Source organism: Odontesthes bonariensis, chromosome 8, assembly GCF_027942865.1.
Source record: "Odontesthes bonariensis isolate fOdoBon6 chromosome 8, fOdoBon6.hap1, whole genome shotgun sequence".
Taxonomy (NCBI): Eukaryota; Metazoa; Chordata; class Actinopteri; order Atheriniformes; family Atherinopsidae; genus Odontesthes; species Odontesthes bonariensis.
In genome coordinates, this window is record NC_134513.1 from 32,448,052 (window position 1) to 32,475,406 (window position 27,355).

At 39.6% G+C, this 27,355-nt stretch overlaps 1 protein-coding gene across 6 annotated transcripts in view; it reads right to left on the reverse strand.

Moving 5' to 3' along the window:
- Nucleotides 1-27,355, reverse strand: part of nav3 (neuron navigator 3) — a 201,475-nt gene that overhangs the window by 37,873 nt on the left and 136,247 nt on the right. For 5 of the 6 annotated variants that reach the window (XM_075472210.1, XM_075472215.1, XM_075472214.1 and 2 more), the window contains 9 exons: nucleotides 25,716-25,835; nucleotides 8,958-9,084; nucleotides 7,880-8,186; nucleotides 5,901-6,627; nucleotides 4,237-4,662; nucleotides 3,608-3,649; nucleotides 1,108-1,265; nucleotides 737-934; nucleotides 352-404 (listed from right to left, as the gene is read on the reverse strand). In XM_075472210.1, coding sequence (XP_075328325.1) covers nucleotides 352-404; nucleotides 737-934; nucleotides 1,108-1,265; nucleotides 3,608-3,649; nucleotides 4,237-4,662; nucleotides 5,901-6,627; nucleotides 7,880-8,186; nucleotides 8,958-9,084; nucleotides 25,716-25,835 — 2,158 coding nt within the window. The remainder of the gene's footprint in view (nucleotides 1-351; nucleotides 405-736; nucleotides 935-1,107; nucleotides 1,266-3,607; nucleotides 3,650-4,236; nucleotides 4,663-5,900; nucleotides 6,628-7,879; nucleotides 8,187-8,957; nucleotides 9,085-25,715; nucleotides 25,836-27,355) is intronic. The other variant, XM_075472212.1, reaches the window with a different exon arrangement.

Sequence of the window (27,355 nt, forward strand, 5' to 3'; positions counted from 1 at the left end):
TTTGAAACTGGAAAATTTTAATATATTTGCACCAAACGTGGTCAATCAGTTTGATCTTAATTCCATGATGATGCCAGAGATGAATTTGATTAATTTAAAACTATAAGGGCTAAACAATATTGTTCAAGAATACTGGTAGTTTGGTTATGAGCTGCAATGAACGTGTCCTCTTTATTTTTTAAAACTCCTTTTTAGTCCCACCAAATTATACAGCTTTAGATTGATTTTATTTTTTTACCGTGATCTCTTTAAGCAACATCCTATTTACCACCAACCCCCGGCATAGTTTGGGGTTATATATATTTCAAATTCATGTAGCCCACTTTTATATATGAGGCCTAAGTAACTTACCGCAGAGTAAAGTGATGATGTGCTGGAGACCAGAGACAATGAAGAGCCATGGACTGTGAGACAGATAGAAAGGGGGTCATTAAAATATTTAGATGGAAAACCCAGGAAATATGATTCACATACTGTTGAAAATTATTTTGTTAAATGTTAAATGTAAAATGTCTTTCCTTGTATTATTACTACTGATTATCTTAAAACAAATTATACAAATGGTGCAAGTTGGAAAAGCTGTAAAATAAGATGTGAAAAAGCAAACTCTTCATGACTGTAATCAAAACATGATGTCCCCAACTTTGCTGAATTGTTTCTCTAGTTTCTAATGGCTTCTAAGCATTAAAGTTTGGTCATTTTCAGAGCACACTTAACATAAAACAATGTGTCTTACCTTCATCAGTGCTGTCTCTGAAGGAACCAGAGCGGCTGATGGCCCGTGGTCGATCCTCCAGGGAGGTTGCGCTGCCTCCCAGTGGGTGACCCTCACCGTAGAGGTCAAAGGAGTCCTGGGCAGGGATGCTGTTAGAGCGGCTCATGCTGCTGCTGCCGCCTGGTGTCAGGTTATACTGGCTGATGGTGGTCGGGCTCACTGTGTGGAAGACAGAAGCTGTCAATATATCAAAAATCTCAGGAGTTTTTTTATTTGAATGTGCTGTGCTGCATAGGCATTCTTTTATGTTCATATGTCGACAAAAAATGAATTCACTGACAATATAAAAGCACTTTTGGGTGAAACAATTTAGTTAAATCCTTTCAACTGACATAGGTTAGAGTAGTGGTATTTTCCAGTGGTGGTGCAGGAAGCTCCTGGAGGAGACAGAGGGGACTGGCTACCAGTGTCCTGAAGGCCTCCTGTTGAATGTGATCTCAACCACTCCTTCCCTTCTTCGTGGGATGTCTGTCGGGAAGACGGCGGGTACCTAAAAAGCCACAAAGATACTGTAAACTCAAAGTAAAAAGAGAGATTTTCAGAGGTTTAAGCAGTGAGGTTCTGTGCTAATGGAGCTGCAAAGGAGATGTATACAAGAAGATGGCATAACAAACATGCAACCATATAACTAAGATGCATAGTTACATACTGTACATAATAACATGCAAAAGTTCAAGAGTTCAGCATTTCTGTTACTTGAACAGCTGTGCAAAAGCCTTTTTTCCAAAAGATATAAGGCACTCATCTTTGATATTCATATTTGTGCAGATGAAGCTGCACAACAGAACACCAACTCTCAAGAGTGTTCTGAACCTTCCAGAAAGCATTTTGGAGTCGAACATGGATTTTAATTAACCTTTATCAGCAAACTCTCCTGACCCCAAATTTAACACAACATTTCCTGGTAATTGCCATTTCTTTATCACATTACAAACTGAGGAAATGGATATCTCAAAATCCAGCACTATCTTCTTACAGCCTTTACCAGCTTATCTTCCTTTTTGAATACTCCTCTCTAAAACATCCTCATGGATCATATGTTCATGCAGACAGCCATGACACATAAATACTATGCAATCTCTAACTGCATGCTCCATGTAAAAATGGCATAAATGAGGGTGAAAATTAAAAAAAAGCATTTCAGCATATTTCAGCAATAACTATGATAATATTCTGACTAACTAAATAGTTTAGATATCTAACCCTAACCACGTTATGTTATTAACTAAAGCCAAGCACAACTGACAAAGTCATGTAAGGTGACAGCTGTATTATAAAAAGAATGCAATGTCTTTGATAACTTACAAAGTTGTAATCAAAGAGCTCAAACCTTTTTGCAGGTTTTGCATGATTAATTATATGCATTTTGGAGATCAGTTTATCTTATACTCACTTAACTACTCATAGTAACAGAGATGTTTAATGCAAGCTACAGTGGTTTGGGCAAGCTACTAACTTTTGCTTGCACAAACTTGAAAAAAGTGAATTAACCACACACACATACAGTTTAGGCTCAAAGCTGCAAAACATACACACACACACACACACACACACACACACACACACACACACACACACACATACACTGCCATTAATCTCTTCTCTTCCCAACTCCAAAGTAGCTCAGAAGCCGAACGCCCCCTTATCTCACACATGACAATCGGCCACATTTAATCCTCTGAGGATGATAACTGAGTTTGCACTCATCACTTTTCAGCAGCATCTTCCTTCAAACGGCCACATTACTACGCTTGTCACATCTGACCCTGCTCTCGTTGTTCGTGTGTTTAAAAAGGTCCTGAATGATGAGACATCACAGTATTTGTACTGCAGTTGAAATAGAACAGACTGAAATATCTGAAAGAGTCAGTGTGTGACTCATTATAATTTGCAAAAAACAAACAAACAAATAAAGTGCAAACTAATCACTTATTAACAGTATGTCACTAAAGATGGCAACAATTTATATGAGCTACTCTTGTAGGAAAACAGCTTTTGGCATATTAGAGATGTGAACAGCCAGCCATACAAATACACGGTATGGTAAAACTCTTGAGGACCACATCCAACAGGCATAAAATCCAGCATGAGATCAGATGCTTTCAGGCTGGAAAAGACCAAGTACCCCAGAAGCACTGTAAATGATGAATGGTTTGAAACCAACATGCCCCATTCTACCACTCTGTGGGATCATTGTGTAAGTAGCTACAGAGGCTGCTCCTAGCACAAGTTCTACCACTTCTGATGAAGACGTTACTGTTCGTATTTCTCTCCCTTCTGTTCCAGGTAAATCTAAAACACCCATTTAACTCCTTTGCTGTAGGGAGGTTTAGGTAATTTCAGGAGCTGAGAGAGAATTGCTCTGTCATTGCGGGTGCATTTAACACATTTTAAGCTTTACATGAGATGGGAGGGTTAGGATGCACACAAAGAGGCAAACATGCAAACAAATGGAAAGCACACTCATGGTTGCCTGATCATCTGAGACGGCAATCTTCATTAGACTAGTTTATTTTCATGCTTTTTCTCATATTTTTTTTTTCATTTTGGAAATACAAAGAAACAAAATCTAGATTTGGTGTAATTATTTTAACTTCAGCTATTCTAACATATTTATGTTTTAAAGTTAATTTGTTTGTCCCTATTTCCATTTGGAATTCATTTAACTTATCCATATTCTTTTCCACACACCTCGAGCAGCTCCGTGAATACCTTTTGGGGCACTATTACAGATTGTGCCACATACAACATAGAAAGTATGTGTCACATCTGAGTAATTGCTTTCATGCAAATTCACACTCATGATCTATTACAATTGCAAATGTGTTGTACCTCAGTCCCTTTTTGGGAAGCGTGTTTCTGTCAAGAGGCATGCTGTTAAAACACACGAATGACACGATTAGATGGACATCAAAAACAGAACGGCCCACGTTTTACAAAATTGACTTCAAATTTCAGACACACAAAATGAAGACATTACATATGCATTTCAGTACAACTGACAACAAATAGAAAACACAGGTAGTATTTCAAGTTGATTGTTTCATTTTTGAGACATACGGCTTAACTAATAAAAGGAAATAAATGTGTGCCCTGCGGCTATGTTCTGTGATTTATTGCATGCGCAGTGTGTGGACAAAACAATGGACACACTGATACAGACTTCTCATGAGTATATGTGCTGAAATGATCTGAATTTACTGTGGTATTTTTCTGCCATGGCTTTAGACCAAATTGTAATATTATTATTATTATTATTGGCAGTTCCAAAGCCAAGCCAGAAACTGTGCTGGATGAATGACTATTAGCTTATCGTCACTGTTATTAATCACTGTCATGGCTATTTAGTCTTCCTTGCATTGTATTTTTATGTGTTCGGGTAGAGAGAAACCTAGTTTGTCTCTTTTTCTCAAATGAAACAATGAATGCGATTCATCCCAATTGTATTCCCTCTTACTCACCCCTCAGACAGGGTGGACTTGACACTGCCGGTTCGTGTAACTTTGGGCCCGTGGTGGCCCAGTGGCATATCAATGGACTCAGAGCTGGTGTGCAGACTGGTCATGCTCTGGCAGCTCAGCGTGTCCTTGCTGCCGGCTGACGAGCTACAGGCTGGCCAGGGCCGAGCGTTGGAGGGCAGGGAGAGGCCAGAGGCCGGGCTGGAAGCCAAGGAGTCAGTGCACAGGTCTGGGGTTTTACCGTACAGGGGGCTGCTACCACCACTCAGGCCACCAGCGCTGCCCAGGCTCCCTGTGCCAGAGGAGGGGGAGTCCAGACTGGCTTGCCTTGCCAGTGTGCCGTGGGGGCTGCCCAGTATTGACGGGCACTTGCCAGAGTCGGGCGTGCCCGGAGAGCTGGGCTTGCTGCTGGCTTTGGTGCCAAACAATCTGGGGGTAGAGAGGTGGGTGCAGTCATTTAGAAATGCTCAAAGAACAAGTGATGAGCACCTGCAAGCTCCATAGTGGAAAATGGACTTTGGTATACTTTGGGTTGACAAAGTGGATTACATTGAGGTCATTTAACTGTTTATGCTGTGTATCGAGGATCTTTTATATATCTTTTAATATAAAAAAGCCTCTAAAACATTCCCATAATTCAGCACAATGCCAGCTCTTTAATAAAGACAAAACACTGAGCACACTCCCCAACACCTTCATCCCCTGTGGCAAGCTTCACCTTATTTTAGATTTGAACTTTTAGTAATTTGAATCAACACATCTGCTCTCACAGCTTTGTCAGTTTCACCCCTGTGACTTTAAACAACCTAATCTGTTAGACCACTCAACCTTGTATGCCTCCCACATCTGTTCAGACAGCCTGTTGTTCTGCTTGAGCCTGCTCCAGTCTGTCATTGCAATCTCACGCAAATTATATAGGTGACACTTCATTGAGGAAGAAGAGGCTTGAAGACATGCAGATGAAACTCGCTGGCCTGACAAATGGGATGGGACGTATGTTCAGACAAGTCTGCTGAATGAAAGCTTTAAATCAGGAATTGGCTGTCGAGAAACCACCTGTCACCTGCCTGCTCTGATCAAGACTGCTGAGATGGATTCATTTGATTTCAATCAGAAGTCATCAGTGCTTCATCTTCCAGGCAAATAAATGTTTCATCTGCAGTGACTCATCAACTACAACAGGGAGCAATCTTTATAATGACACCCCTTAGCTGTGCAGTCAAGCATACTCGCTCAATCAACTCTTCAATGAAGGTGCTCAAATATGATTTATTAGGTGTTTTACATTCATTTGGTGCATCCAAATGAATTGATAGAGATGGCAGAGAATGTTAAGTCATGGTGAAACTTCACCATTATGTATGTCATCTGCAGTAAATGTCTCTGCAGACTACAGAAGCGTGAGGAGCAGCCTGCATCAGGAAAATATTACTGAGCACCAAAGACATTTATTATAAATCTAAAACCACAGTTAAACTCTGGATGTCCTGGGGGCATCTTATGCTGTTTTAAAAAGACCTGAGCTTGTTGCCTCATGCTTGTTTTCCTGTTAAAGCTAACAATCACTTAATTGAAAAAAAATGCAATGAAATGGTTGATTCACGCAGAAGCACACAGTGAGAAACAAAGACATAATGGGTGCAGTAGGCATGTATTGTGTGTCTGACCTGCGAAAGGTAGGAGAAGCAATGTCTGGGTATTTGGAGCCTGGCTGCCTGAGGCCTGACTGGCCTGCCGAACTGGAGGTGGGGCTGGACTTGGGAGAGGTGGACACTCCTGTTGCTCCATCTTGCTCTGACACCGCCACTTTTTCTTTATCTGTCTGGTTGATGGTGATGGGACTAGAGCGGTCCGAACCCACTTTTCCATCCCTGCGTTTGGCACCTGCTTGTGTTGTAGCCCCACCTGCTGACTTGCCACTGACATTTGAGTCAATACTGCTGGAGCTGGAGCGATGCCCACTGCGTCCTGCTGCTACCCCACTTGAGGATTTGGCCGGTCTGGGCAGAGAGCGGTACTGCAGTGTCATTTTGGAGCCATTGCAGCTGAGCAGAATGCCATCATCTTGAGGTTGTGAGCCATCCAGGCTGGTCTTCCGCACACCACTGATGCTTGTGCCTTTACCAAGGGCAGCTGAAGATTTAGGTGCCTTCCCCAGAGTAGCTGAGCCACTGGCCAGTGTTGCACCACTAGAAGTGATCAAGGTGCCAGTGGGACCAGGGATCTTCTTGTATCCAAAGGAGCCAGTGGTGGGTGGCCGTGCAATGCCAGAGGGGGGTTTCTTGCCTTCGTCCCCACTACTCCTCCCAGCATCTGAGGGTGAGCGCTGGATGCCAGCTGAACTCTTGGAAGGTACCTTGCCCTTTTCTGAGGCCTTAGCATCATCAGTTTTGCCTGTAAATTTACATGAATATCAATTTTTTTTGGGCAAGACCATAAATTTGCTTTATATCAACATCTTCAACCAAAAGTCAACATCACAAGCCTTTCTCACAAAAGATATTGAATAATGAGAACAAAAAGAACAACAGTACAATTTTAAAAATCCGTGATGGCTGTATTCTGTTTAGCTGCTTTGGACCTCGAGTATACCTGAGTTGTAATAGTTAAAAAACAACAACTTTTAATTGTGTTTTCCGTAAACAACCACATCAGAAGAATCATCCTGTGGTTGCCCCAGTTTTTGAGAAAGGTTAAATTAAAGTATTCTGCATTAAAGAAACAAAACAACTAAGAAGATTTCGAAAATAGGGTGAAAAACTATCCGACACATTAAAACCTGTCGGATAGTTGTCAAAGTTGTCAATCATCATCTTTATGGAAGAAATTTCATCGGGAGAAACTCTTAAAATGATTGTGAGAGGAGATTATTTAAACACATTGGTGAAATCATATAGAAGGAAATCAATAGAAAAACTGATGGCAGTGTTTACTAGTAAAAGTAAGGGTGTTTCCACAAGCACAATGTGGAGAACTCAATGTATTCACACTAAACAGCTGTATAGGCTTAAGAGAACCACTTAGTGAAGCTAACCAAAAAGGCTTCAGTTTTGCTGGGGAACATAAAGAATGGACACTGGAGCAATTGAAAAAGTCATGTGGTGCATTCCAGAGTGACGAGTGCATCAGGGGACGAAGAGTGTTGCATAAAGTGCTGCACCCATCATACTTAGTGCCTACCATATAATTCTATGGGGGCAGCATTATGTTCTAGGGTTGCTTCAGGTCGACCAGTTGAGGTAAAAAAAACAAAACAAAAGTGAAGGACATTGACATAGGCTGTTCATGCTCACCCTCCAGTGCAGAGTCTATATTAATCAGTTATTAAGGCTGTATAAAAATATTCAAGCGACGCTTTGAGCTTTGTGGCCTCAAGTAATTGTGGAATGGAATTATTCCTTTCAGTTTATAAGAATAGCTCAGTATTTTCCAATGCTAAAATAAGCATTGAGGCATTTCATTAGCATATAGAGATTATGACTAGCTCTTATGCTGTCAACACTTCCAGGTCATTTCACTCAGTTCAAATGTCTGCTAGAAAAATTGCAAGTCAGTGTTCACTGATAATGTATCCAGTCACTTGGAGTACTTATTTCTCCATACTTAATCTGGTTAAACACAAAAAAGGTGTTTTTACGTGTCCTACCTGGTGTTTTGATGGCAGCAGAGGTACTCTTGGTCCTGGGTGGTGTAATGCCCACCTGGGCTGTCATGCCCCTTCTCCATGAACCCGTTTGGGACATCTGGGCCAGGGCGGCCGCTTTCTGACCGGTATCCTCATATTGACCCTGGGTTTGGGAGGAGGAGGAGGAGGAAGGCTTCCAGCGGGAGGAGCTACTATTAGGATCCATGCTTGTGTCCAGCTCCTCCTCCACCTTCTTTAGGTCTTCAGCTCCGGCCCAACTGCTGCTCACCTCCTGCTCGGCATGCTTGGATCTGCCTCCTTTCTGGGACTGTGGAGGGGCAATGGTAGACATTAAAGAAGGCATGTGCACTAGTTAATAGATAATTTAGTTAAGTAACTAAAAAATATGATAGGGTATCTCTTCATTTTGGAGCATACTGAAATTAATTCAAACCTAATTGGTAGAACATCAATCTAAAATCAAGCTCTGGCTTAGGAAATAGATCTCAAGTTAAGCTGTTAATTTAAACTTAAAAAAAAATATTCAAACACTATCACACTATCCCCATAAAGCAAAGCAAGTGCCTGTACAAGCAGAGCAGCAGGGTGTGCGTCTGTGTGTAAAGCTGCAGCTATCTTTGGAAGCACCGATGTAGCCTACAGATCTCCACTTTTGGGAAGCATACAAACACACCCACATGAACACATGAACACAAAGAACAGTGATAACCAGCCTACCTTGACAGATGGTCAGTCTCCCTAGCAACACCACAGTCTCTTAAGAGCCCAGCCTGTTCAGTATTTCATGAGGAGCCAAAGATACTTGGCAGAATAAAAGAAAAGTCTCTGAGGAGAGCTAAGTATTGGTCTTGCAGTTATTTCCCTCAGCTTTCAGAACTGACTCATAGACTTGCTTTCGATTCAAGCTAAACTAGCAAACTCAACATTTGTTAAGACACAGAATATTATTTGTGTTTGGATAAAATCAAACATCTTTTGTGTCTAAAATGCAATTATTTAAACCAAATCACTCCACAGAGATACCACGAGCATGACTAAAAAACTAAAGGAGGCATAGTAAATGACTGCGTGCCCTCACCTGGCTTCCTTTGCTTTTGCGTGATGAGGTGGCAGCGGCGGCGTATGCGGGTGTGTTCAGATCGTCAGTACTAATGTTGTCCAATGTGTCGCTGAGGCCGCTGCTCACCGAGCTGCTGTCGTCCCAACTACAGAAGGAGAGGAACAGACTGAATAAGTTCATCACGTAGCCAGTAATATTTGTAAAGTTACTATGTTCATTTTTGATCAACAGTGTTTTTCTCACTTCACACACAGTGTTCCGTGCCTTAAAAACATACACGCACACCATCTGTTGCCATCATCTTTTTAATACCATTAAACTTTATTCTTAATGTCAGTAAGAATGAAGGAGATATGCTGATTTGAAGATCTTCTGTAATCAGCTAATTTGTCTCATCAAACAGGTGTACTGCTTTTATGGGCCTCAATGAACGTCACTCTATGAGTTCTATTTTGGTGGTAAAAAAGGAAAGCCACTGGCTTAGTTTCCTTTTTTGTGTGTGAATGAATGAATAAATAGATTTTCATTCCAGCTATTGTTTTGAGCGTACTTCCACCACACTTCTTTAAAATATATTTCATGCCATCAGAAATAACAAATCACCTCAAATAATTATACATTAGCACTTCTTTGCTTCCACTTTCCTCTCTCATGCACATATCTGCACACTCAAAGTGATAGCAATTTCCAGAGATATGACAGCTCCAACAGACGTGCACAATACAGAGTCCTTGTAGGACTTATCAGGTTTCCATGCCAACATGTCCTTCTCATCTACAGCTGGTTTTGCCTTTGTGTTTGTGCCTGATAATGGAAGACATCCATTTTTAATATAAGTGATGAATCCAAGCAAACATCTAAAGTTTCATTTAAAAACAAAAAGAAGAAAACAATGGATGCAGACCCAATCAATACAAAACAGGATGACTGTTCAGACAACCACACCACACTGTGATAAGCATCATAAAATGGACCACGAAAAACACAATTAATCTAAAATTATTTGAAAAGAAACCGCTTCCAGGAGCTAATTAAACTTTTTCAACAAGTCAACTCTGGCACGGCATCTATAATTCATCGCCCATGATGAAACCTGAGGGCAGGCTGAAAATGAGAGAATAATGACTCATTTTTAAAGGTGGTCAAAAGAAGAGGGGATGAAAGGAAAGAAAGGTAGTCGTCCAGGAAAGATAATGGTGTTATTGATTTCCACAAGTTTTTTTTGGAAAAGTAATTACTGTAAGAGTAACTATGTTTAACATTAACAAATCTAAAAAAAATTAAGTGACAAAAGATTGATGCTGTAAGCAAAAGTTCCGAAATGGTGAGTGCATCTGTAATGAATGCAGTGGTGAGCAGACACCTGCAACCCAGTTGTCCGTTGGTGCAGTGCAAAATTAATTTAATCATCTGACTGACAGATTTCAAATGAGCTGCATTTATATTCACAGCCAAAATCTGACCAGGACACAATAAAGTGCAGGCTTTGTTTTAGATTGAATACTGCAGCCAAATAGAACATGTTCACCTTGTTCCAATTTCTTTCAATTCTTCGTGGGCAAAAAAAAAATTTTGTGTAGAAAAGCACAAAAGCAGACAGGTAATAGGCCTTGCTTTTGAACATCATTGCCAATTTCTCATTTTGTCGTCCCAATCTGTCATTTTCCTTTAATTCTGAGCCATCATTGGAAAAGCATTTCAGAGATGAAGATTTAAAGCGGGGCAGCCGCTTATCATATGAAAATAAATGGTGTCTCAGACGTGAGTCTGAGCTTTGCTAGCAGAAATCCACAGCTTTAGAATTGTTTTTAAGTAGAGGAAAATGAAAGGGCTGTTAAGCATTGTGAGTGGGTTTTTATGGAATCAATCAGAAATCAAATCAAGTGTCTGAATGAGTGTTTTTTATGCAAACATCGGGTTTTGCAAACAATGAATAATTACAGCTGTTTCCCTTTAATCAATTCCTTTCATCTGTACTTAAAGTGAAGTGCAGCACAATCTGATGAAAGGTGACTTCAATTGTTCCAATGTGACTAAGTGTCCAGGTTAAATGTGAGGGACTGCCAGGTTACCTTCATATTCTGATTTTATGTTACCCCTTAGCTCAGAGCTGTTTGTCTCAGAGATGTCAGAAATGACAGGAGAGTTGTACTCTGGTGCTTCCTCCGAGACCAGCCTTCAATGCCTGACAGACTACAGGGACTGGCAGACAATTCTAATGTTCCTAACACAATGATTCAAACAAAGAAAAGAAAAAAGAAAATATACACAAAATCCCCAAATGTATTATGTGGAGTAAAAATATTGGTTCAGAGAGCATAAAGTGTCAGCTTCTTAGACAGAAATCTGTTTATTAGAGAGGATTTAACTGAGATTAAAACCACAAATTGATTTTATGTGCGTTGATTGCTCCTGATGCCTAAATGCACTCATTCAAACTTCTTTTAAAGCAAGAACAAATTCACTTTTGATCATTTCTATTAATTTCTTCCAGGCTAATAGATAAATTGGGCTTGAGCGCATCAAGAATGACACATTTACTGGAGTAACCCTAAAAGGGGAATGGTGGAACACCGCTGAGGGCATGTGCTGAAAACTATCAACATAAGATTTGAGGGCAGATGGCTTCTAAGAAGCTCATTGACTTCCAATTCTTATCTAAACATTAGAATAATCTTGTTGTGTCCCCCTGGCTACAACAGATTGCTATTTCATCCTGCGGTGGCCTGTCTATTAGAAAATTGAAATTTTCTTTTCTGGAGAATTAGTGTGAAAAGTGGGTGAGATGATTAAAACAATTTCCTCGTATCTTTTCCTTTTAATTAACACAATGAGTCATGCTAAATCGTTCTTGCTATAATTTTCGAATGCCCTTTAGCTTTTACATTTACTTGTTGAATTTAAAGTGGTTCCTAAGGAAATCCATGTTGCTCCACATAGTGAGCAACCGAACAAAGCAGAAACTTGGTTAATGGAAATGTAGTCAGTAGACAGATCAGATTATCTATTCTAGAGGGACAACTATTAGGTCAGCTGAATCCATTTTGACTCCTACCTAACTACTTTTTGGACAGTTATTTCCACTTCACTGTTTATGCTTTAATTTTAACAAGGTGTAAGGTTTACTTTCGGTATCACTCACTGTTTATGTAGGTTTAGGCACAAACTGTTTGGCTAGGTATCACAAATAAAACAAATTGGTTAAGTTTAGGAAATTAAAACTCATTGGTAAAGTTTAGGAAACATTTGAAGTTTGGTTGTAAACATACCAGTTCACAATGTTTATTTGGCATATATAAAAAAAAGAAGCATTATTTCTTTACAGTTATCCTGTGCTTAACTCGCACTAAAGCTCCCCCTCTGTTGATTTGTGCCGCCAAAGGGTTGCGACAAACTGCCAGCATGCGCTGCTGTCTGTGTGATGATTGGCTGAAAAGTATCAGAGATGTAAAAAAAATAAAAAGAAAAAAGAAAAAATAAGATCTTGCACTATCAAAGACAACAACTGTGAAAGTTCAACACACAATTATAAGCCTTGTAAAATAAATATTTTTAAATTATGAAAAAATATATCCACATTCTATAAGGGATGATCACGCAGTATTTAATCTTGGGAGATTTGGCCATATATTTATTTAATTTAACCAAACCATGACAGAGACAGAAAATGGGTTTTTAAAGCATGCAGTTAGATAATAGAAGAGGTAATGGTATTGATCAGAATCCCCAAATAAAGTACCCTGCAGATAGCTTGGAGAAAAGCTATTACTGCAGCTTCAGTGCTCCAGCTGCTCCAGTGGAGATGCTCAGTGAACGGAAAGAAATGACAGCGTTTAGTCTGTGCGAATACAAAGTTGTAGATTGTTGAAGAATGGACTCCCTAAAATTTCCTGGGATTTAGTGTTGATAAACCAAACAACAAATAGATTAATTACGCTCCATCTTTTGAGTTCTCGACTGTAATAAAATTAATATTTTATCATACCGTCTCTCTGGATCAGCTCTGATTGCTCTGTGTCTAACCAAGCTCCTCCTCTCAGACCTGCACGCTTTCACATGCACGTTACCACATCTCTTATGGGAGGAGGGGAGTGCTCAAAAATGGCACAGGCAAACTCAACAACCCCACAGCAGGGGCAGACAGGCCGCACTGTTTTGTCATAACCTCTTAAATTAACTATCAGCAACAATGTAAAGACCGGAAAGCTTGTGAGGGCATCACTGCGGAGGATATTGAGGAATATATCATTATTATCGTCAACTCTAAAACACTCTATTTCACCCAAAATGATTTAGTTAATTGGACAAAAAGACCAATTGTGCATTCAACTGTAATGTCCTACACAGTGCAACTTTTTTTCTTTAAGACTATACCAGAGTGGTAAGGAATTTGATGATAGTTTGTAATAAGCTTTAACCTGTTTGCAAACTCCTGATCTGTGCAGTGGAAATCTCTGAATGCAATTCTATGAGAAAGTCCCTCCTCTTCCATATCAGATACCTTTAGCAAAGCTATTGCTAACCCAAAAGAGGCTTCAGTAAAGGTGCTTATGGGCCAAAAACACCTACTGGATGTGTCATAAATGAGGGAAATTGACATTTCATTTTCATTGCATCCAATTGGAAATATTTGATACTCAGCAGCTACGTCAGAGCTGTGAAAGCATTGCTGCATTACTAACATGATCTCATGCAATATTCAATACATTGAGTCGTGTTCTTTCAACAGTCAAAAAAGGGAAACGCAATTAGCAGCATGAACATAGGATAACTGCTGATTCCATTACATGAGAGAGAGAGATGAGACTTTGATGACAGGATTAATAAATATTTGGGGGAATGTTGGTGAGGAGTGTTAAAGTGGGATCATGGAAGAAAGCAACTCTTCCTCAGAGGAGCTCTTACATAACAAAACTGAGAAAAAACAAATCCCATGTAGTGGTATTTGAAGACAAAAAGATGCTTTCCCCATCTATTCATCCTCAACAATCCAGTTTACAATCCACTTTTCTTCACTCTTTGATCATTCACCTTTTAGCTGATATTTGTGTACAACAACTTTTTTCTTTCTTTTTTTTCAGTCTGAAGTACAGAGAAGCATGTCATGACGATACTGTGAAAAATAAAGTATTCTTGATTAATTTTACTGTAAAGTGAAATTTCTCATGTATCCACATCATAGTTGGTTAAATAGTTCAATGACAAATCAAACTTGTTGAAAAGCTGCAGAGCAGCTTTAAATGTAAACAGCTCATTCTGAGGATCCTAAGGAAAACTCATTTTTGGGACTGGCTGTAATTCTGCACCAAGGCAGAATTTTGGGGAAAGATACAGTATTAGGGGACCACTAAAGCCTATAAAAATATATAAAAGCCTCCATTTATTTTCAGGCCATGGCACCTTTAAATAAAAAATTACTATAAATCTGTACATACTGCAAAGTCAAGTCCTCAGAGGAAAAAACAACCACAGTACAGTAGCAGAAAGCTCTTTTGCTCGGACCAAGTTAATACCTTTGAACAACACTAATTACAAACACCAAGACATCCTTGCAACTAAACTTCCTGCCTCAGTATGTCAGAGCTGGCAATACGTTCTCTTTCTCCTCTGATGGAGAACATCCTATTGGATCCAAACAGAGGACATAGTTTTTAGTTTTTGCTATCAACTCACCTGTTATACGATGGTTTCTGCCTGTCTTCTTCCACAGTAGTGTATCGCTTTAACCTGCACCTAGACTACCACAAGAGTCAAAGCCACACATGGCAGAGAAGCTAGAAGCTGTGGCTCGACTGGGAGTCAAAAGAGGAAATGGAAATGAGGAAGAAAGGACTCTCTCAGCCCTCCACTTCTACCTACTGTGACTGCCAGCTCCCCCTCCCTGCTCTTTGCCTCCCCTCCCAACCAGGATGGGCCTGACAGCACTCGGAGAGGTAATCAGACATGTCGTCAGCAGCTGGTTGCACAGGGTTAATTAAAGGAGGATGACAATGCAGAATAGAGCCAAATCAAAGAGGAAGCTGGATGAGAGCTGTATGTGTTTTGTCTTTGGTTGAAGCTTCTGACCGGAAGCGATCGCATGCATAATACGTGAAATACTGTCATCCCATACAGCTTGTGTTGGGACATATTCACACATTTGTTACCCTTCTCTCTATTCGCCAGAAAAAACTGCAGATTATTTTAAATACATGTACAATAAATGCTGCTTTGACATCTCTTCTAAGAGATCTCAAACCATGTGATTTACCATTTTCTTTTATTATCTTATTCACTGCTCATGTTAACTGCCAATGATTTATTTTCATTACAATCAAATCCAACCAATCCAGTCTCTGAGCAAAACCAGCATTATTTTTTCAAAATGAAAATCCATGAATTGCAATGAGGACATGTCAGAGAGTGTGAAATCTAACTCGATTCATCTCAATTCAACTAAATTAAAGGAAAGAACAGAGTGACCTTGGAGGAATGAGCTCAAAAGGTATCTGTTGGCAAGCAATGACAAACAGCAGGACGTCAGCAGTGACTGACTGCGCTAGTAAAGATGTCCAGACTTCCTACTGCAATGCAGTCAAAGATGACAAGAGAATCTTTAGCCGTGCTGGCTTTACAGCAGGCCTGATAAGTACAGTGGAGTTTGCTTAAGTCAATGGCAAAGAAAGAAACTCGCATAAGAGTTCACAAGCCACAGGCAGTCAAACCACCAACCTCCTCCTTCAGTGGCCTGAAGGAGATCAAATCAGTGCAGCATGTTTTCAGCCTTTAGACAAACATTAGATCATGTGAGGGTCAGTCAGCATTTCTGTGTTCTTCTCAAAGATGTCAGAAACAAACGTCACAATAGTCTTGCCAAAGTCTTGCCAAAATTAAGTCTTGCCAAATGTACTGATAGGAAACTGAGCTTTGAAGTACAACTAAAACAACTGATTAAGTCATCAACAGATAAGTTGCTTAATAGACAAGAAATTTGCAGGTTTTCTCAAAGCACATTGAGTGTCTTTGGGTTTTGTTTGTTGGAAAAAACAGGAAAACAAAACAAATTGATCACATTGGGTTTAAGGAAAATGTGAATTTAGATTGGCACTTTTTTTCTTCACAATACTTTGGCAAGTCTGCAAGTTGGGGTAACAGGAAAGCAGATGGTCACCAATCCTGGCATGAGGACATGTTTGGAGGCGATGGGTGGGGTAACAACCATCTTACGGTCACTGAGCAGTGTGTCCCTGCTCCATCTGACAGATGATTTGGCAAACCAAGCAGCTTCTACAGTTCTGGGACAAGAAATTGTTTCTCTTTCTAGGAGTTTCTAGTTGTTGTGGCACACAACTTGATGGACAGTGGCAGCACAATGGCAGCTCTCTCATGCCTCTCGGGAGGGCTTGAACCTGACAACCACAGATCTTGTCACGTGTCACAAATCTCTCCACAGCCTTGACAGGGTTCCCACTTTTAACTGACTGATGTTTGTCCAGACATGTAATTTAAGCAGTACATCTAGATTTCACTAATAATCAAAATAATTGTTCTTACCATTAAAATGAAAATATCTAATTTGGGTGAAAACAATTCTGAATTTATGCAGCTTTATAAATGGTGATTTGTTGTAATTGTGCCGTCACACTCATCGTTTGATAAGATTACATTTTCATAATGCACAACAGAGTCAGGCTCCATGGCAGCAAAGTGAATTACCAATGATAGGAGCTTTGTTGATTCTTATCTTCACAAACTTATTAGGCTTGTCAGATGGAGAATGGAGTCATATCCTTGGATTTAAACCAAATAAACCAATAAAGCCAAATCAGAAGCTCTTTGGTCTATTTATCGATTTTTTTAGAAGCCACCCCTGAATAAGTCATAGCTCCATTGGCAGAATGGCTGTCAAAACATTTCATATTGCACAGAGTAACATCTCTGTAGTCATTTTTCAATATACAAATTAATAAATATAAGCCACTGGTCACTTTAGCGGCTGTCATTTGTAGCCTCTGCTGCACAGAAATATTCACAACATGTGACAAAACTGTTTTACAAAGTCTGTTTGTTTTTCATAAATCTAAACTTCAAAATCAAATTAAACATGGCTCGCAACAAACCTTTTTACTAATGGAGCCACAGAAGACAGGACACCCTTGAAATTTGAAACAGCAAAATGTGATGTTTTCATTTCAAGGTTGTATTTCATTTCACAACAACTTTTAACAAAAGTTTTGCCTAAACAACCAAACATGCTGCATACTGCACTGTTCCTCTGTAAACACTGGACTATTTAACTAGGCAACCTTATTCATTTATAAGTTTCAAATCACCAGAACGTTAGGAATCAACATACATTAGGAGCATTGTTGGTTAAGGATGAAATTACTTTCTGCAGTCCAGCTCTTTATTACTGTATGGCCCACATCAGTGGATTCCCTTCCTATTTTAACTTAATTCTTGACTATGTTTTCTCTAATAAGTAGACTGTGGTACAACAATTTGACCCACAAATAGGCTTGCAATTAGAATGACAAAAATTTAGTCTGTATACACCATGGAGCCATAAAACCATTAAGAAGTATCTTAAATGTCTTACATGTGACAGAAACCTCACAGTGTGACTTTGATATGAGTTACCAGTATGTTATCACTGCATCCCTTAAGTCTGAAAAAAAAGAAACACCAAGAATAAAATCAAATTGACAAAGGCCTGGTTATTAAAAAATGAGTTTATACTGTGTCATACTGTTCATTCTTCAGCTATGACCATTCAGAACATCTGTTATTTACTATGGATGGATTTCTTATGTCACCTTTGCATCACTTTAATCTGAATCATCATGATGGCATCACTGTTTACCATAAATCACATGCAGTCAGGCATTTTGCAGTAACAGAAGGTATTACATTACATACAAGTAATGGAAAGTACCAAACTGTGAACATTACAGCTGAGAGATCATGAAAGTTTTCCTCAAGAAAAAAGGAACTAAAAAATATATGTGGATTGAAGTGAGCGAACAGCTCTCATATAAAACACGACCAGTATTAGAGGCTCAGATGAACCCTGTGCGTTTTTAAAAGCAAGGCAAGGCAAGGCAAGGCAATTTTATTTATACAGCACAATTCATACACAATGCAATTCAAAGTGCTTCACAGCTATATAAAATCACAAGAAGGCATTAAAAAGAAATAATAAAATAATAAAAAATAAAAATAAAAAATAGATAAAATCAGAGAAATAAAAAGCATGATTTAAATTGTAAACAAAAAGAAAGAAATAAGAACAATATAAAATCAGTAGTTAAAATGTTTAAAATGTAAAGTTTTGAGCTTTATTCAAACGCAGCTGAAAATAGATGTGTCTTCAACCTGGACTTAAATACACTGAGCGTTTCAGCTGATCTGAGGCTTTCTGGGAGTTTGTTCCAGACATGTGGAGCATAGAAGCTGAATGCAGCTTCTCCATGTCTGGTTCTGACTCTGGGAACTGATAAAAGACCGGATCCAGATGACCTGAGGGGTCTGGAAGGTTCATACTGGGTCAGGAGGTCACTGATGTATTTTGGTCCTAGACCATTCAGAGCTTTATAGACCAGCATCAGAACTTTAAAGTCTATCCTCTGATGGACAGGCAGCCAGTGTAAAGACCTCAGAGCTGGACTGATGTGCTCCACTTTTTTGGTCTTAGTGAGGACTCGAGCAGCAGAGTTCTGAATAAGCTGCAGTTGTCTAAAGGACTTTTTAGGTAGACCTGTAAAGATGCTGTTACAGTAATCAAGCCTACTAAAGATGAATGCATGGACTAGTTTTTCCAGGTCCTGCTGACACATCAGATCCTTTAACCTTGATATATTCTTAAGGTGATAGTAGGCTGACTTTGTTACTGCCTTAATGTGTTTTTCCAAATTTAGGTCTGAGTCCATCACTACACCCAGATTTCTGGCCTGGTTGGTAGTTTCTAGGTGTATAGATTGAAGTTCTGTGGTGACCTGTAATCGTTTCTCTTTGGCTCCAAAGACAATTACCTCAGTTTTGTTTTTGTTTAGCTGGAGAAAATTGTGGCACATCCAGTCATTAATCTCCTCAATGCATTTACCAAGAGCCTGTACAGGGCCTCGGTCTCCTGGTGACATTGTAATATATATCTGTGTGTCATCTGCATAGCTATGGTAGTTTATTCTGTTGTTTTTTTATAATCTGTGCCAGTGGGAGCATGTAGATGTTAAAGCTGCAGTCGGCAGGTTTTCAAAATTACGAGTCTAAAGTCTGAAAATTCGAACTGATACAACTTTCAGGTCCCTCCCCCAACCTCTAACAAGCTCCGAATCGCCCCCCAAACCCCTCCCCCTCTGTGGACGAGGTTGTGCACGTGAGTTCACACCAGTGTGAGCGCACACAAGCTGGGGCAGACTCACGCTCAGCAGCGTGTGCACAAGCTGTGATTGACAGGTAGGATTCCTCCACCCTAACTTGATTGGTTAAAAACAGCCGGGAGCGCTCGGTTTTTGCAAGCATGATTAGAGGCTTCAGAGGGAGCTAAAGATTTCGTTATTTTTCCTAAACAGCCTATTTAATATTCTACTTCCAGAATCCCATGACAGTTCAAGCTAATATGACTAAAAAAAAGTTGCCGACCGCAGCTTTAAACAGAAGAGGTCCCAGGATGGAACCTTGGGGAACTCCACATGTGACTCTTGTGTGCTCAGATGTAAAGTTACCTATTGACACAAAGTACTTCCTGTTCTCCAAGTATGTTTTGAACCAGTTTTAAAGTATTTAAAAAAGTTGGCCATATGGGACGTGTCATCAATTGGATAAATACACAGACAACTCTGACCCCACTCAACATTATATCTTCGGCCTTGTCATCGTAAGGTCAATCGAGTTGTTGCCATTCACCTATTAGACTGGCTCAACTGAGTGTGTATGCTTCCTTTGTTGTTTGTCTCTTTTTACATACAAACCTTTCTGCAGTTTGCCTCAAACAAGTTCAACTCTTCAACAATTTAATCTCTTGTGAATTATTTCCCAAAAGTGGCTGTTACATAACTATTACTAAACGGCATCTGTTAAATGATTAAAAAGCTCATCAAAATGATCAATTTCATATCTTAGTAAGGTGGAAATTGTTTCACTCAGTTGTTTCATGCCTTTATGCTCAGGTACTATAACTTGCTGCTGGCTACAGCTTCTTATTTACTGTACCACAATGAGTTATTAACACAGAACTCTCAAACCTAGGGTAGTTCACCCCATGAAATATGCGTCTCACTTTCAATAGAAAACAGAAATCCTTTTACGTGACACAAAGTTTATCAGTCTTGAAAATGCATTTTTAATTGTGTCATCTGAGGTGGCATAACTCAAAGTGTCGCTTTCCAAATGGGAAGTGTAAAAACAGCAAGTGCTTATAATTCTTTCTACTACCGGGCACAACACCAGTCTAATATATGATTTAATTAATTTTCAGTTTTTGTGATAATATCTCGTATCAGTGAGACACTGACGACTCTGCTGCCGTTTATCTCTCAGGTACTACAGATGAATAATCAGCCTCTGACAGACAGAGCTGTGGTTCACAGATAGAAAGGCACAAGGCCTAAAGATCAGAGTCAGATTTACAGAATGAAGCAGTGCCTTAAGAGAATACAGTAAAAATGTTCAGAAAATAACATCACAAACAAAGTTCAAGGCATATTATATAGCGGTGTAAGATACTGTAAATTTTGGCATCAATGAAATACCGAGTAAATATAGGGGCAGTAGCACTGATACTGATATCGATACATTTTATTCCCAAGAACTAAACCATCGATCCCAACTCACTACTTTCAACCCGATACCAATACCATTATTGGTATTGATACTTTTATGATTTGGATTGATAAACCAACCCTTTGAACTTCATTAAGCATTGTGTTTAATAACACACTAAAGAGACAAATTATACTACAAATACTGACATGTACAATGAAGTATATTTCTTACTGAAAGTAAAAGTTAATGACTTTTTAAAGATGAAATTTAATCAGGGTGCTGTTGAGGTGGGTGCCGTGCACACTCAAAAGAGGATGTTTACACAAAGTAAAAAAAGCTGTGTAACAATAAAGATAACTTGGACATTCATTTAAGGTTAATGTCAGAGTGATGGATGCATTGTGATGCTGGTATTTAGCTCCTGAAATAACACCTGTGGGTGCAGCTTAATGTGAAAGTAGACATCTTCACAGGATGAACCACAACAGTTGAGTAAAAAATCATGTTAATAAAATGCAGGCTTTCTGTTTCATTGCCAACGGTCCAACTCCTTCAACAGTAAACAGAACATCTTGGAAAATAGCTAATTCGTATAAGGTGGTGTGGGCCAAAACTTGTCTATTTCATTAAGGAAATGTATTTGTGTGCAAGCACTAGCAAAAGTTAGGACACACATATCCATGAAGACACAAACATACAGCATGGTTCTCAGATCAGTGATAAAATATATTCAAATTATCATCACAGTGTGGTAAGTTCAGTCTGTGCACCTGAATTTACTTAGGTTCCAGTGACTGAAGAAGATGAAATTCTGAAGACGGATGAAGTGTCAGAAAACTTAGATAGCAGAAGTGTTGAGGTGCAGTGTCAGGTGTAATGTGAGAGAGGATATATCCCGAGTAGCGCCGATGGCAGAAAAGATGAATGATACAGAATCTTATATAATGACTGGCTTTTGTCGTTGATGGTAAAAACCTACTCCTTCAAATCTCCTCACTGCTTACGGCAGCACTCGACAAGCAGTGCAGCTTCACCCCGACTGTCACAGCTCCACAGTGTGACGGCCTGGATCCTGCTGCTCAGAAACACACACATTATGCAGGAATCTACAGACACACACTTAAATGTAGCCTAGGACAAGCGCACAAACAGGCTTTGCTTTGTTTAGGATGGACAACACAACTACAGCACACATTCAAACAAACTTGTCTCCAATCCCCCAAAGCTTCAAAGCACCAAAAAACGCAGAGCCAGCTGCCGCAGTCCAGCCTGAGAGAGGCAGGGATGGAGCTCCACACAGACATCAGGACGCTAAAAGCAAACGCTCTGTTACTTATTCATGACTCCACTGAGAAAAGGGAGCCTGCCGGTGTCAAAACATTCTCCTCTGGCGTCTTGTCTTGACAGCAGAAACCACGGGTTTGCATTCATCTATGTTGCATGACAGTGGGATATTTTTAGAGAAGAGAGGGGCTTTTAAACCAAAGCTGAATTCATCATATCTTTAAAAAACAAACTGACCAGGATGATGCCATTCTGGGGCACATCGTCGTCTTCAGGAAATTCTTTTTCCAAGTATAAATTAAACGTCACCAAAGGTATTTTTTAAGAAATATTTTCGACACTCACTACTTAGCCTGATATTGGATTTAAAAATACAAATCATATATTTTGATCTCATTTCTTCTATCTCCAATGCAAACCACATGAGAGATGTATTGCTTCGCTTGATGCATAGGACAGTTCTGGCTCCACGAGATTTTGGTCACATGCTGACCGCGAGTCTTGGTGTGATGAGTCATTTTGATGAATTTCCTGAGAGCTTCTGTTGGTTTGGGATAAAGTCATGGATAGCAGCCAGGGATGTAGTTATGGATGGAGAAAAAGCATGGAGCATAATGAGCCTCGTGGGAGCTCAGTTTATGTACACAGACGACTCCCATTTTCTGCCTCCCAGGGACTCTCTCTACTACTGCCAGCGTGCATCCCTCTCACTGTTGCGCTTACTGTGGTGGTGCATTGGGAAATATGTATTTTTCTAAATCATTGCTCATAAAGAAGATTAGAGGGGGATTTTAATGACCAGTTTTAAACTGCGTCATTGTTTTATTTTGTCCAAAATTAAACATTACATCCAAGTCTGATTGCTGCTGATCTTTCCTCGATGGTGGAATGAACTACCGAGCACAACAAGAACAGGGGCGTCCCTGTCTATCTTCAAGAAACTCTTGAAGACCCAGCACTTCAGAGAGCCTACCCTGTACTTCCCTACCCCCTCTACTGCCCTTTCTCTTTCTGTACTTCCCTCTATGCCTGCACTCTACACTGTCACCTCTGACAGAGCCTGACGAGTGGTTTTCCTTCGATGTAGCTTATTGTTACCTTTGATGTTAGCTGTAATGTTATATCCTCATTTGTAAGTTGCTTTGGATAAAAACATCTGCTAAATGCTGAACATGAACACGACTGTACATACTGTACGATCAGGCACATTCTTGGTAATAAAAAGTTCCTCAAAGGCAGCAAAAAAAATCTTTTATTTGTGGTTTATCCAATACTCATTTCAATTAAAGCCAGTGGCTTGTGAAAAAAGCAGACTTTGGGATAAAGAAGGAACCAGTCATGGAAGGCAGATCTTGTCCTGGGGAGGTCAAAGCCGGCTGAGGTGTGAAGTCTGCCGAGCAATTTCTTTCGGAAATTAATTCCCCCCCAAGAGCTTTGTTGTGTGTCAGTGAGAGGTGACAGCTCAGCTTCTGACACTGCTTGTCACAGGGATGCTGGAGGAAGAATTGTGTATTTTTGTCTACATATGTGTAGTTTTGTAAGGGAAAAGCGAGGGAGGAAGGAATGAAAACAACATTCCACAGTTCCAATTCTAATCCTTCTGGGAGTCAGTTGCCTGAAGGCATCTTAAGGAGAAGCAGGGATCAATATATTCTTATCACCCTGAGGCCCAAAGTGCAGAGACAGACTTAAGTTGAGGAAAGCAGATCAGTTTTTGGATTTACACGAAGACATGGTGAGAGAGAAAAAAATTATTCAAATATACAGCTAAGACCCGTGTAGGGTGAAGCTGAGACCAGAAGCAAATGTAAGAGACAGTTCGTAGCGTTCATTTGCATTCTCTTCCAATTCTCCATTTTCCCCCAAAGCTGAGAGGGACTTCCCATTGAGACTCAGGTGGCAGCTTAATTGTGCTTTCTGAATCTTTGACCCAGCACCTGTTGACACTCGGCTGATGTCAGATATGACTGACAGGCTTCTGCAAACTGCCTTAAATGAACATTGTGAAGACCAAACTTATAAGATGAAACATGTGATCCAGAAGTTTCATGCACATAGATAGATAGATAGATAGATGGATACTTTATTAATCCCGAGGGAAATTTAAGGATATAGAAGGGTAGCAAAGACAACCATACAAACACATAAAAAAATAAGACATCACCAACACACTTTCAAGACTGTACTGTACTTTTAAAGTCATGAAATTATGTAGCTGCTCCATTTGCTTACTCAATACTGAGCCACAATAATGTGGCTTTATAACATTTTATTGAGTTATTCTGAGTTATTCTAAGTCTTGAACCAGCTGAGTCTTGAGACATATCTAATTGCTTTTCACCCCCCATACTGCTTTAAAGGAACAGTTCACTATTTAAGACCTTGAGTCCCAGTTCCAGCTTGTTTATCAAGAATAAGAAATGAGGAGACCATTTTCACAACAATAGCTCATTTCTATCCATTTTGGCTGTTTTTGCTGGTCCATCCTGCTGCTACAGACAGGGTTCCATTGGGCACTCTGTTCAATGTCCTTAAAACAATACTAATGTTAATTTTAAAGAAAAGGTCAACTCACCGGGTGGTTCGTGGATGTTCCTGTGTGTCCCCAAAAAAATTGCGTAGCGAAATAAAAGTTATTTCTTGCTTTATTTAGCATTTTGTAATCCAATTGTATTCTGTTTGGAAGACTTTTCACTTTCACTTTCACTGTCAGATCACTGCGCCAGGGCTAGAGCCTCAGACTCAACTATAGAGCGGATGTTTACGTGCGTCGTGATTTAGCATGAAAAATAGTTCCTGAACAGCAAAGAACACGGATTACATGGATGGAAAACCATAAAATGCGCCAACATTTTTTTTTTTAATACCACTAACCACCCGGTGAGTTGACCTTTTCTTTAAAATTAACATTAGTATTGTTTTAAGGACATTGAACAGAGTGCCCAATGGAACCCTGTCTGTAGCAGCAGGATGGACCAGCGAAAACAGCCAAAATGGATAGAAATGAGCTATTGTTGTGAAAATGGTCTCCTCATTTCTTATTCTTGATAAACAAGCTGGAACTGGGACTCAAGGTCTTAAATAGTGAACTGTTCCTTTAAACATTGCCTGCCATTAAAATCTTGGCAGAAGTTAAAGTTATGACTCTGGGAACTGTCACTGAGTCAGTCGATTCCCAGCATCTCTCTCAAGGCCTGTCATCCCAACCTTAGCTTGACAGCTTTAAATCAGCAGCACGTCTCTACTTTTCATCACTATCAGTCATTGATGTTGATGCAGTCAAGTTTTCACCTGGCAACACCTCTGAAGGACATTAACTTTTATCATTCTTTCTGCCGCAGGCTTGCTTTTTCTATTCACTATTATTCTATTCAGAGTAAAAGGTGCATCAATGATGAGCAAATCCCTAGTGTTTGGTGCAATGCAGATGCCAGATACCAAGATCAATCTTTAACAGACAATTAGTTACACCAACAGAAATTCATCAACATTTTTCTTGCATTCTTTCTACAGTGTATCACTTTTCTCATGTGTACACATCAGTGACTGGAAAGCACAGTCTGGTGAGTTTGCCTATGTTAATGTCCACCTGGCTGCAGCTGAAAATGCCTGGTCCAGCCACTGAAGCTTACGTTAACCTTAATTTACTGTTTGCATCTAACAACATGCTTCCATCTCTCAAAAATATGGAACCTAAGCTCCATCTGTGCACAGTCCACAGATGAGGCATCAACATCAGTCCATCCTTACCTGTCTATGTCACCCTGCATCTCTTTGCTTCCTCTTTGGGCTATTTCCCGAGAAGAAGCCACGTCGGAGGATCGGCCCGTGTTCCGTCCATACAGATGGAGGCCGCCGTCTGTTAGGTATCTGTGAGAGGAGAATTAATGAGAAGGAGTGGCCCTTCAACCTACAATAACAACATAAATTATTCAATATTTAAAAGCAACAGAGTATTTTGATAAAATCTTTGAGAAGACATTGACATCTGATTAACGACCATTGTTTAGACTGTATTTGAGGTGTGTTTCAAAACTTAGAAAAAAAGTTAGATGTGTGTGTGGCAGTGAGCAAAAGACACGATTCGAGGCTTCTGCCTGATATCTATCAGACACGGCTGATAGGACATGGGGTGCCATTAGTGTTGAGTTAATTAAGCTAATAATTCAGCTAATCATCCCTCCTTCCCTGCAAGTTGGTAAACTTTCTGTCCCAACACATCTATAATCCCACACTTTACTGCTTTGGTCCATCACTTCCATCTTAGCTAGCCCTCCCATGTGCAAGTTTCTGAAAAATCTTAAGCACAAGAATACCAAGTGAAAGCTTGCATGGAAGTGTGTGTAGGAAGCGAATGGCTTTTTCAACAAAATTCCCACTTGCTTTCGGCATTTATTACTATTGAGTGAATGAAGGTCAGCAGCCTGCATACATGCATTGGGATGTTTGGTGAAAGAATTATCTTTTCACACTGAGGTAATCTGTCAGTTTATTGTGAGCCTCCAAGCTTGAAAAACTGAAGACAGCCTTGGTGATGTCAGCAGGCTTTTTGTATTAATGTACAGAAAAAGATAAGTGAGGCCTTGGTGATTGTATGAAAACACAACTAACCATGAATTTCAGGGTGCTTTTGGACTAAACACCGTATATACTGAATTAAAGTGTGTCACTTATCAAAAAGACCTTGGATGTACTATTGTAAAAGTAAAAAGTACAGTATGTGGTTCCAGTTTTGTACATTTGAGGTATGACTTATAAATCACAAAATACAAATTTGTTCAAATCGCTCTAATATTCCTGTTTGGGTGTGGATTGAAAAAAGTAGGACATTGATGAGTGTGATGAAATCAGAAGATGATCCGATTAATCTCTGTAATTATTTCATACAAAATGTGGAACTATGTTGAGCTGTGTGTCTCCTACATGAGGCTTCTTGGACATTGTACAGCAGTTTTATACACCACTTTGAAATTAGATGCATTTACTGCTGTGATTTACGGTTTCGGACAGTTCCAGTATCAGCAGCATAAGCCCGAGGTGCAGCACAGTACAAAGTTCAAATCCACTTTACTCATTTTTTTCTTTCAACAAATTCCGGTGAAATTTGTTCTAAATTATGACATTCAACCAATGGAGTCACACATTTAGTCTTTTGGACCACTTTGGACTGATTATTCATAGTTTAAAGCTTTTAAATCTAATCTTTATAATCTTAATCAATGCTATACAGATTAAAAAAGCACAACTTCAACTTCACAAAGTTTAAACTATAAACATGAATCTCCAAACAATGATAGAATTATCCCAAAAAGAGCGCTGAATGTAAAATTTAAAAAGTTTTCTGGCAAACATCTCGTTCCCAAGCTTCTTGTCCTCACCATCAGACAAAA